We start from the raw sequence: 12,021 nt of genomic DNA, 5'->3' as shown, positions 1-12,021 counted from the left end.
AGAGGAAACTGTGTGTGTGTGTGTGTGTGTGTGTGTGTGTGTGTGTGTGAGTGTGTGCGCGCCTGTGTGACCTAAGCGACAGTGGCAAACTGTCATCGGTCAGAGCAGTGGACATTGAAATACCTCCACCAGGACCTCCAGCGTCTGGTTTGGCTTTGGGATATTTGGCAAGCTTTTGTCGGCTCAGAAACTTGGAATCGATTTCGTTCTGTTTCTCTCTTCTTGCTGGATTTTTTTTATGGTTATGTGCTGATTTATGATGGAGAATTAAAATGGTGAGGAAGAAAAAGCTGCTGGTGTGTGAGTAAGTATTACTCCTGTATGCACGTTGCTCATTGTTGACTGTTTGAGCCTCTGACATGAATTCTTATTATAGCCTCAATAAAAAAACATACAACTTTATACAACAAGACACTTTAAAGGTTACTTATTTTTTATATTTTATACAGTATTCTACACAATGTATTGTATATACAGTAACAGTAGATGTTTATAGAGCATGACTACATAATGTATGACAAAATAATTACAAAATGTCCATAAAGAGTTATATTAGGGTACCTGTCCATGATAGTGTGTTGCTGACTGTGCTGCTGGAGTTCTGGTTTGGTAAAATAATATGCAGCTTTCTTTTTTCGGCGTGGCTTCAGTATCATAAATTAATGATGTGATGGATGTACTCATTGCTCTCCTGGGCAGATATAGATTTCATCCCATCCACGCATGGCTTTGATCCAAACAAAAGTCTCGTCTCAGTGGAATGAACGGAAAATCTTGAAATTTGAATAATTTTGATTATTATCCCAGGTGATCAAAGACAATTCATAAAAAAAACAACATTTTTTATGGGTGATTATTTCTATGTGAAATAACCTGGGCTCCACCTATGTTTCTGTCAGCTTCCCTATTGTGTCGATGCTATTGTGGCAGCACAGGTGACACAAGAGCTTGTGTGTATATTGTCTGTGTGTGAGCTGGTGTGCATTGTCTGTGTGTGTATGTATGGGCGCCCTTTACATTGTACCATCCTATCTAGCATTCTCTCTCTCTCTGGGAATTTTACCACAAAGTGAGTCAGAAAAATAAAAAGTCTGGTTCTCAGATTTACATTCAGAGATCTGTCAGTGGCTTGAAAGTAGTTTTGTTGTTTGTTTTTTCTATCTGTGTTTTCTTTCCTTTTTAGAATTTGTGGAAGCATGATGTGGGATGGATAAACAACAACAAAACTCTACTGTAAGTGGACTGAAAGGCTGTTAGCATGACCTGAAATTATACAGTGTGGGTTTATATGCATGATGGGATGGAGACGTAACGATGGAGCATGAATGACCCCGTTGACCTCAATAAAGGGAAACGTATGTGAGTCAGTGGTCATTTCAGAGTCTAATTGTAGCCATAATTATCACAGCAGCTGTAGCTGGTTTAAAAAGGCTTGATAGAAAAATAAAATTTGAATTTATTCATTTATTTAAGATTTAAAGTTTTGTCATACTGCATCAGATGTTTCTTTACTACAGTACGAAATAATTTAAATTTTCAAAGAGCGCAACTATTAATATTTCCCAAATGCCAATTATTCTATCTTTTAAACATCCTTGTTTTAGAACCAAAATGTCTTTTTTATAATCATTACATAAAGGCCACTTTAAGATGTGCATGCTTTTCATGAAAGCAATTAATGTGCAAAATGCTTATTATATGCACTGTATCTGCCTCTGTGTGTGTATTTGTGTGTGTGTGTGTGTGTGTGTGTGTGTGTGTGTGTGTGTGTGTGTGTGTGTGTGTGCAGATGGCCTCTAATGACCCTGACCTTCCTGACCCCTGTGCTGACCCCCAGCCTGGCGACCTCATTGAGATCTTCAGACCGGCCTATCAGCACTGGGCTCTCTATCTGGGAGATGGTTACATCATCAACTTAACTCCTGTTGGTCAGTAGTGTAGAAAAAAAGAAAAAAAAAAAAAGTGGCGTCTTGGACGACACAGGTTGATTCTGATGATGCATTTAATGAGCCTGCACGTTGAAACACGCTGACTGGTCCAATAATTACACATGAAACTCAGTGATATTAAACTTGCTCTCTGTGGTTGGGCAGTGGTGCAAAGTAACTAAGTACATTTACTCAAGCTCTGGACAGGTACCTCTGTCATCCCCTCCCTCTCCCTGCGCTTCCTGTCTGTATCTCTACTATCAGTAAACACAACATGCTGATAAAATTCTTATGGATAAGAAGGTAGTGTTCTGAATGAAGTATTTTCACACTCGTCTTGCTACTTTTGCTCATGTAAAGGATTTAAATACTTCTTCCACCAATGTGGTTCGGTTTAAAGCTCCTGAAAACTTATATTATTCTATAACATGTAGAATTTGTGACTAAATAAGCTAATTCAAAGGCATCCTTAGATATAACTTTAGAGTTTAACAATCCACTGAAGAAGGTCTCTTGATCTCGTCACACTGAGGCTCTCCTCTTCCTCTCCAGATGAGAGCCCGGCAGCCGCCATGTCCAGTGTGAAGTCCGTCTTCAGCCGGAAGGCCGTGGTGCGCATGCAGCTGCTGAAGGAGGTGGTGGGAAGCGACTCGTACCGCGTCAACAACAAGTACGACCACAACCACACACCCCTGCCCGTCTGTGAGATCATCCAGAGAGCGCAAGTCCTCATTGGCCAGGAGGTGTCCTACGACCTGCTGGGGAGCACTGCTGCGAGCACTTTGTTACCCTTCTGCGCTACGGGGAGGGGGTGTCCGAGCAGGTCTCTCACTCTGTCTATTCTGTTTCTGTCTCGTGTGTCATCAGGGAAGAAGATTAACTTTTCTCTCAACATACCAAAGCAGATGATAAATTCCAAATGCCAGTGTTGTAGAATTACTTGTGATGTCCATTTTTAGAACAGAACAGGACATTTAAAAGAGAAATTCTTTGACAGAGAGAAAAATCAAAGCAAATGTTTCCACAGAGCAAATCTAACATTTAATCCATAATGACCTGTGCTACTTTCTGGGTATCTGGGTGGGGTCTGGGTGTCTGTCATTGTGTGGTTGTCCGTTAAAGATGGCTGACCTCCGCTGCTCTGCACTGGTTTAATGTAAAAATAGTGTATTAACCCCCCAAACTGACACTGAACACTGACCCTTTTGTTTACATTAAATTCTTGAATCAGGTATATTTTCTTTTTTGGCAACAGGAAGTGATGAATCAGAATATTTTTTTTCTTTTACCTGGAGTTGATTCTATTCATTTCAGTTCTGCTTACTCACCTACATCCAATCACTGGGCCTGTCTCGGCTGGTTGGATTTAAGCACTGGTGTAGAGTTATGACTACAGTCTGGGTGGAGATCAAAGGTTTACTGCACCCAAAATCTATGTTTTCAGTATCAAACACTCACCTCACTTGCTCAAGTGGCCTATGTTTGTACTTTCTTTCTTCACAGAGAATGACAGCTGTGGTATGGTTGAATAAATTAAGATCACAATGGTTTAGTGACCAGTTTTTACATGGCAAAAATGATCACAACATCCATATAAACCACTCAAAAAGATCTTTGCTGTCCATTCCTTATGTTATTCTAATGCCTTAATAGATGCAAGTGATATTTGATATTTAAAGCTGTTTAGAACTGATAAGCTAGACAGTAATGTATTTCCTCTTTAATGTTTAGAATTACGCTGAACCATAAATAGGCCAAAAGATCCTCTGTGTTTCATTCTGACCTCTCCTGCTTCTTCGTGGTAACCCTCAGTCCACCTCCTCTTCTCCTCCCCGTCTCCACAGGCTACACGGGCCATTGGGGCCATCAGTTTGGTGACGGCAGCAGCCAGCGCCTTCTCCGTCCTGGGGCTGATCAACACGCGATCCAGAAACAGGCCTTTCTGACAGCTGTGTTCTTCACTGAAGGGTGTCATCTCCCAACATTCATGCAGTTGTGATGAAAAAAAACAAACAATAAAGTATTAATGAAAATGTACATGAGTGTGTTAGTTGTTCAGTAACTAGCCTCATATATTCCACAACATATGATTTCAAGTGTTTTTGATGGGCAAATTAATAGGACCCCATGATACAATAATGTAAAATGCTAAACAAGCAAGGTAATATTATGAATGCAACTTTTCAAAGCAGTAAGTACCACAAACCAAATCCCATTCATCTTCTATTGTATTGGGATGGTAGCAAAAATTTCACAGATATCTATCTGAAAGGCTTCACAAATAAAAAAACTGAAATATCTGCATGGCTGGATGCCACTGGGCAAGAGAAAGTAGGCCTAGCTCTATGATGTTTTGTGATATGGATGAACCAGCCCTTTACTGCATCATCATGCACCATTTACAGTAGCTCTGTCAGCAGGCTAGTGCTTCTATCTAACTACTACTTAATTACTACTACTACTACTACTACTACTTAATTAAAACTACAGCAATGAATCATATAACAGTATTATTCAAATAAAATTATGGCTTAACATGAACTTGAAATGAACAGAAAAGTAGCATTCAGTAAAAAGTGCTGCACTAACAAGTGCATTTACCTCTAAAGCGTTGCGGGATGAAAGGGGAAAGCATGTTTAAATATAATTACTAAAATGAAGAACCGGTAACTCAAAACTGTACTTAGTAACAACACTTAAATAAATGTAGTGTCTTCTTACCACCGAATGTTATCACAGTTATAAGGCGCTTCCATGGGTTGCATTCTGTAGTACAGACAGCAGGTGGCGCAACGTCCCGTTAACACCGGAAATACGTCTGGATGACGTTGTATATCTGCGTCGAGAGAGCCACACGTGTTGTTTTCATGGACGTATTGGTGCATTAAGTTCCGAAAGAGTGTGATATTTCTGTGTTAGAGTAAAGTGTTAAACCGCTGTGACAAATATGGGGAAGAAACTCAAAGTTGGAAAGACCAGAAAAGATAAATTCTACCACTTGGCCAAAGAAACAGGTAGAGTACCACTCCTAGAAACGATACGTTTGAGACTGAATGAGTTGAGGTAGATGTTAGCATTAGCAGGATTGCTAGCTAGCTCGCTAACACCAGAAAGACGCGTGCTGGATCGGGATTTTAGAGTGTCAACTGACTAGTAACATCTTGTCTTTTTCAGGTTATCGGTCTCGTTCCTCCTTCAAACTCATCCAGCTCAACCGTAAATTCCAGTTTCTACAGAAAGCCAGAGCGCTGGTCGACCTGTGTGCGGCTCCCGGTGGATGGTGAGCTGCCTGTCATTACCCGATCAAATGCAAATTGTTTGTCGAGTATGTTGGGCGTTGAAAGCAGGGGTGCCCAAACTGTAACACAAGTTAAAATTAATATGGGATCGGTGTTCAATGCCAGACTTCTTTATTGTGTTTTCATTCGATCCATTCAAACATATATATTGATTACAAAGTTGAGTGACAGATATGAAATGTATGTTGTTGAATATATGAGGCACAATGAAAACACTCATGATTCAAAATGTCCTGGCAGGTTGCAGGTGGCTTCCAAGTTTATGCCCGTATCAAGTCTCATTATTGGTGAGTGTTATGTCATTGGTATGATTATCTGATAATAAGTTTTTCTGCCTCTGCTTTAATTTCAGTCGTTTTGAAAGGTCTCTTTGGTTTGTTTGGAAATGCCACATTCTGATTTTAATTAAATACTCAAAGGAAAGTGTTTAAGAAGTGTGTCCTCTCATCAGGTGTTGACCTGGTGCCCATCAAGCCCATCCCCAATGTGGTGGCCCTGCAAGAAGACATTACCACAGAGAAATGCAGACAGGTGAGGCAGCTGCTGCTGAGTTTGGCATATTACTGAAGGAAAGCAAACGTCAGCATCCTGACTACAGTGCTGCATACTCTCATATACACACATGAATCAATTTGATAGCCCTGTTCAAAGTATGACAGTGGAGACACAGATGGTTTCTCTAAAATAGCAACCTATGGTGTAGTTTCTTAACATGGATTGTTAAGTGAGATACTGTCTGTCCTGTCTGCAGGCTTTACGGAAGGAACTGCAGACTTGGAAGGTTGATGTTGTGCTTAATGATGGAGCCCCGAATGTGGGAGCCAACTGGCAACATGATGCCTTCTCACAAGGTAGGTGCCACTAAAGCAAGCATTTCCAGATATTAGGCTGAAATTTAATACACACTCTCAGTCTGCATGGTACATTTTTTGTGTTGATTAAGAGCTGCTATGTGTCCATAAATATTGATACATAAGAACATTTTGCATATAGTAAGAAATGAAAATTAAATGTTCTTACCATTATTTTGTTTAGTGTGTTTATGTCCCAGTCATATTCCTGTGTAGTTCATTAGAGGCACACCCTCCTGTTATAATGTCACAAAGTCTCACTTTGTCCCCCGCTTCACCCCTAGCTCACTTGACCCTCATGGCCCTGAAGTTGGCCTGTGAGTTTCTGACCAAAGGTGGCACTTTCGTCACCAAGGTCTTCCGCTCCAAAGACTACCAGCCACTGCTTTGGATCTTCCAGCAATTCTTCAAGAAGGTGCAGGCCACCAAGCCACAGGCGTCTAGGAACGAGTCCGCCGAGATCTTTGTCATCTGTCAGGGTGAGTGGCAGCTACAAACTACAGTCACTTGTGTCTTAGTCACTTGTGCAGATTGCATTTGAACCAAATTGTTTGTTTCCTCACCAGGTTTTGTTGCCCCAGATAAAATCGACAGTAAGTTCTTTGATCCCAAACATGCGTTCAAAGAGGTGGAGGTGCAGGCCAAGACTGTGAGGGAGCTGATTCCTGTCAAGAAACCAAAGGCATGTACACTTTGTGGTGTAATACTAGATGAGCCACAGAGATAATTTCAAGTTAACAATTAGTTACAGTACGAACACCAAACTTGACTGTCCATGAATTTCCTGTAATTGTCAGAGTAGCTGTTCACACATGATTAGTTATGGTGTGATAATTCTCACTAACACATATTAAAATGGCCACATTTGACTCCAAATATTGCATTCATCACTGACCGAGCAGCTGCTCCTCTGTTCCAGGCGGAGGGATACGCAGATGGTGATCTGACGCTCTACCACAGCTTCACAGTGTCAACCTTTCTGAAAGCTGACAATCCTGTAGACTTCCTGGGCAAAGCCAGTGAGGTGAGCTCTCCATCAAAGACCGATGCTGGAAGTCTGCACATTTTCTACCATTTCATAGAAAACAGGGCAATGTACAAATGTCAGGCTAAAAGTAAAACATTTCCTTGTATTGCCATTCTCACCCTGTCATTTAGATCACCTTTGACAACAAGGACCTGGAGTCTCACTCAGCCACCAGTGCCGAGATAAAGGAGTGCTGTCGCGACATCAAAGTCTTGGGCCGCAAAGAGCTCCGGTAAGACTTCTTTTCTTTTTAGAAATAATAATAATAATGATTATATACAGTATTAATGACTGAAGCATGCATGTGTGTGTTCTTCTTCCCTCCACCCCCACATCTGCAGCCTGCTGCTGAACTGGAGATCCAAGCTAAGGAGATATCTGGCCAAAAAACTGAGGATGGAGGCCAAACAGCTTGACCAGGAGATCAAGTAAACTCTTTTACAGTGAGCCACAGAATTATTCTTATGTCTTTGCCAGACAGCAGATTAAACAAATCCTCTTTGTTTTTTAGCTTAAGTTCTGGTGAAGAAGAGGGTAGTTCAGAGGAAGAGGGGGACAAGAAGAAAGAAGGGGAGGAGGAAGAGGAGGACGAGGAGGCGGAGATGGAGAGGAAACTGACAGAACTGAAAGCTGAGGAGGTGGCTGAGCTCAAACGGTGCGACACAGAATCACTATTTTGATAAACAGGAGGTTTTAACTTGAACGTACTTAAGAAAACAGAGTTTGTATAAACTGTTGTGCTAAATCAGGAAGAAGAGGAAGCTGCTGAAGGATCTTAGGAAACAGAGGGAGAGGGTGGAGCTGAAGATGGACCTGCCTGGCGTCTCCATCGCAGATACCAACGACTGCTCCATGTTTTCCCTCAGCACCATCAATAAACAAAAGGTGAAGACCACATACACACACACACACAGATGCAAACCTCTGGGTTGGTAAAATCTTTATGTGCAGACTTAACTCTGCTGGGTACTTTATGCTTGTTAGCTGAGGTCATTTTGCAGTTTTGGTGCAGACATTGTCAGCAGAACTTTTTACCAATGCTAATCTGATGTCCCTTTTGTATTCACCTCTCCCCATCAGGCACTGGCTGATATATCCAAGGGGGACATGCAGGCAGCCGACACCCTGGTGGAAGGAGAGGACGACCTCCATCTGTCTGAGGAAGAGGATGACGAGGCAGATAAAATGTCCCTGGCCTCTGATTTGGACGACGAGGACTTGGAGGAGGTGGAGCAGAGAGAGAAAGAGCTGGAGAGGAAAGCACCAAAGAAGAAGTAAGTTGCTGCCCAGATGATAAACATCCCTGTGTTAAAAGCAAATCTTTTTCCAGCGTGTTGGTTGTAATTTCACAGAAAAAAAGAAAACCGTCAGACCCTCACTGATGTATTATTCTCTTGTTTAGGTTTTGATTAGTTGTGTCTGTGTTTTCCAGAGTGAAGTTCACTGTAGAAGAGGAGGAGGAGGAGGACGATGAAGGGCAGGGAAGTGGCTTGCTGGTGGAACTAGAGGGAAAGGATGAGAAGAAGGAACGAGAGACCAACCTGTGGTTCAGCAAAGTATGTTATCACGGTTATTTATCATGTTCTGGTTACAGAAGCTGGTGTTATGTAATGCTCAGTCACCTGCCTCTTCATTCGGCATCATCGCTGATCCTCCTTCGTGGATTACACCTGTGATTGAGTTGATTTCTGTGCGACCTCTGACCTTTGAGTGTCCCTTTGCTCTTTAGGGCATCTTCTCTGAGATCGACCTGGAGGGAGATGCAGCGAGCGAGCTCCGACAGACCGAGTGGCTTCAGAACAAACAAACTGGTAACAACCTGCCCTGTTTCATACTCATTTGTTCACACGTGTTAATGAAAAATCACAAAACGAGTATGAAGTATCAGTTTTAAAAGGATGGTAGCTCTCTTGAATCTGGGACTGACAAAATCTTGGGTCTTTTACAGGGAAAGGGAAAAAGAGGAAAGCTGAAAAGGAAGAGGAGAAGGAGGAGGAGGAGAAGGCTGCTGCACCAGAGGAAGAAAAGGCGGGACCCTCACAGGAAGCTGCAGAGGAGAGTGACAGCGACTCAGATGACAGCAGCGATGATGAGAAGTAAGACCTTGTTTACTGTGGCTGTCTATTCTGTTTTTGTTTTGTTAAATTCAAAATACGATACAATGATTCAATTTGATTCATATTATAGTAATTATAGTAAATATTCATTGATATTTTGCTGCTGTTTCCAGGGAGATTACCAGGATGAAGCAGGGCAAAGGGGCTGGTGGGATGTTAGGAGCAGCTGATGATGATGACTTCCAGGTTGTTCCTGTAGAAAGCACCAGTGAGTATGAGAAACATTTATGTCAGCAGGTGATCTCCAACCTGCACAAATCCTAACCTTTGTAAACTGCTGAACTTATAACAAAAGAGAAACCAGGCATCTGAAATGCATTTCTAGAAACTGGAGAATTAAACTTATCTCTACTAAAAATAACCTCCTCCATGCATGTAAATGCAGCCTGTAAAAGTGCTTCAGCTTCATGTTTTTTGTAATTTTGTGGATGTTTTCGGGTTCTGTCCCCCTCAGGTAAGAAAGCCAGGATCCTGGATGCAGAAGGCCTGGCCCTCGGCTGTCAGATCGCTACGTCTAAGAAGAGAGCCAGGGACCTGTTGGACAGCTCCTTCCACAGGTGTGTGTGTGTGTGTGTCTCTGTGTCTCTGTGTGTATGTCTGTCTGTGTGTGTGTGTGTGTGTGTTTGTGTGTGTCTGTGTGTGTGTCTGTGTGTGTGTGTGTGTGTGTGTCTGTCTGTGTGTCTGTCTGTGTGTGTGTCTGTGTGTGTGTCTGTGTGTGTGTCTGTGTTTGAGTGAGTTTCCACTTTCCAACTGGTTCAAATAGTCTCAAAAAGCCTCCATTTTGTAATGGAGGCTTTTTGATTTAGGTTTAGTGTTGAGTATTTATGACTACATAACCTGTAATTCATCATTACTGTGTACGTACCTGTTCAACAAGCTGATGGTATGTTCCTGCAGGTTTGCTAGCTCCGAGGAGCAGTGGGAGGTACCTGAGTGGTTCCTGGATGATGAACGCAAACACCGGAAGAAGCCAGTGCCAGTGACCAAGGAGATGGTGGAGGAGTACAAACAAAAATGGAAGGAGATCGATGCTCGACCCATTAAACGTGTTGCTGAGGCCAAAGCCAGGAAGAAGAGGAGGGTAAGCTCAGGGAAAAGTACAATGGTGCAACTGAAGATGCCAAAAGATGAACAGACATGAAACTGGATCATGATTGAAATCGTTACAGCTGCTAGGTCCTATTTTAAGATGATCAACCTGTAACTCAGGAAATGGTCAAAGTATATCTGTAGATCTTACTTTATTAGTTTCTCTGTGTCTCTTGTAGATGCTGAAGAAGATGGAGCAAGCCAAGAAGAAAGCAGAGGCAGTTGTCAACACAGTGGACATCTCCGAGAGGGAGAAGATGTCTCAGCTGAAGAGGTATGACGTCACACCTGCAGCACTGTAGCTGCACCTCAAATCCTGACTCCCATGAAACTAAATGCATTATTTCAAACTAGCTAATTTAAACAATAGTATAGTTTCAATCATTTTGACTTGTCTTTTCCTCATTCTGTCAGTATCTACAAGAAAGCAGGCCTGGGGAAGGAGAAAAGAGAAGTAACATATGTTGTGAGCAAAAAGGGGGCCGGCAAGAAGGTGAGGCGGCCCCCCGGCGTCAAGGGAGCCTTCAAAGTGGTGGACAGCCGCATGAAGAAAGACATGCGGGGAATGCAGAGGAAAGAACAACGCACTAAAGGCGGCAAAGGAAAAGGAGGACAGTCGAGGGGTGGCAAAGGAGGGATGAAGAGTGCTAAGGGGCGAAAAGGAAGATAAATTTGAATCTGTAGTGCCCTCACAGTCCTGCCTGGTAACTGTTAAACATAACCTGGTCTTATGCCGCAGGTGAGTATTTATGGAGCTTGGTGAGCTAAGGCTCCTGCCACACTTTGGGCTCCTGTATAATGTACAGAGGCCAAAATGAACTTTCACATGGATGCCGTCTTTTGGGAACCTCTGCTGGGGTTCCTTAAACTCCTGGACACTTGAGATATGTTGTGGAGGTATTTAAAAGCAGGTGTTCTGTGTACGTCTTTCTGAAGATGTAGGATATTTGCCTTGAAGCTCTTTGAACAGTGTGGTTTCACTTAACAGCTGAACTGTAATTCACAGTAAATCAAGTTAAACATAACAATAAATGTGTTCTCCAGAAATGTTGGTATTAAGATTGTAAATATATATACATCTTTGCAATAAATGTTTTGTTTAAACAATTTGCATAATCATTTATTCAGTTATTCCTGTGATTTAAAGAAAAGTAGATTTATTTTCAGGTCCTCAATTCCCAGACGGAGGATTCTGAACGTTCATCATGCTTTTTGCTGGTAGTGGCTGGTCATTAGATTACTGGATTTTGAAACTACATTTTGTTATTGTGATCACAGTGTATGAGAATCACAGTCAAGGATAATTGTAGCAAAATTAGACTGAATACAAAAATGTGTCACTTAACTTTCAAAATGTAAATTGAAATTCAGGCCCAAAAAAGTGTAGTACACACATTTAACACCAGTGGTGGCATGTATATTTATTTAATATATTTGTATATTAAGTGCAATTTTTAGGTAATTGTACTTGAGTATTTCCATTGTCTGCTCTTTGTTACTCTTTGTTATTGTTTTACTACATTTATTTGACAGAGTGAGTAGATACATTGCACGCCACAATTTGGCCTCCTGTATCATGTACAGAGGCCAAAATGAACTTTCACATGGATGCTGTCTTTTGGCAACCTTTGCTGGGGTTCCTTAAACTCCTGGACAGATTAAGATTTTACATGCAAAACATATGATCGTCTTGTAAAAAAATTATGCTTT

At 41.8% G+C, this 12,021-nt stretch overlaps 2 protein-coding genes across 2 annotated transcripts; both read left to right on the top strand.

Moving 5' to 3' along the window:
* The first annotated feature begins 1,162 nt into the window (after window positions 1-1,162).
* On the top strand, window positions 1,163-3,874 carry plaat1 (phospholipase A and acyltransferase 1). Its single transcript, XM_041936097.1, is given in 5 exon segments — window positions 1,163-1,233; window positions 1,790-1,928; window positions 2,481-2,698; window positions 2,701-2,751; window positions 3,773-3,874. Coding segments are annotated over 5 exon segments (537 nt in total). The 5' UTR covers window positions 1,163-1,206.
* Window positions 3,875-4,802: 928 nt separating this feature from the next.
* On the top strand, window positions 4,803-11,372 carry ftsj3 (FtsJ RNA 2'-O-methyltransferase 3). The gene is made up of 21 exons (XM_041935565.1): window positions 4,803-4,942; window positions 5,103-5,208; window positions 5,468-5,514; window positions 5,679-5,758; window positions 5,979-6,078; window positions 6,363-6,557; window positions 6,645-6,760; window positions 6,998-7,102; window positions 7,237-7,337; window positions 7,447-7,533; window positions 7,617-7,760; window positions 7,855-7,990; window positions 8,186-8,379; window positions 8,538-8,661; window positions 8,835-8,916; window positions 9,054-9,201; window positions 9,336-9,430; window positions 9,677-9,779; window positions 10,120-10,303; window positions 10,491-10,585; window positions 10,726-11,372. Exons 1-21 carry the CDS (start codon window positions 4,876-4,878, stop codon window positions 10,979-10,981), a joined length of 2,565 nt encoding a protein of 854 aa, XP_041791499.1. The 5' UTR covers window positions 4,803-4,875; the 3' UTR covers window positions 10,982-11,372.
* Window positions 11,373-12,021: the final 649 nt, after the last annotated feature.

The sequence above is a fragment of the Chelmon rostratus genome, chromosome 4 (genome assembly GCF_017976325.1).
Source record: "Chelmon rostratus isolate fCheRos1 chromosome 4, fCheRos1.pri, whole genome shotgun sequence".
Classification (NCBI taxonomy): domain Eukaryota; kingdom Metazoa; phylum Chordata; class Actinopteri; order Chaetodontiformes; family Chaetodontidae; genus Chelmon; species Chelmon rostratus.
Note: the sequence above shows the minus strand (reverse complement) of the source record. Positions and strands in the feature narration are given on the sequence as shown.

Bases quoted from the DNA above. Each gene is read 5' to 3' on its own strand.
- ftsj3 (XM_041935565.1), top strand. From the start codon at position 4,876: ATGGGGAAGAAACTCAAAGTTGGAAAGACCAGAAAAGATAAATTCTAC. The intron at 5,515-5,678 runs GTGAGTGTTATG...TCCTCTCATCAG, and splicing joins CGTATCAAGTCTCATTATTG to GTGTTGACCTGGTGCCCATC. The intron at 7,338-7,446 runs GTAAGACTTCTT...CCACATCTGCAG, and splicing joins TTGGGCCGCAAAGAGCTCCG to CCTGCTGCTGAACTGGAGAT.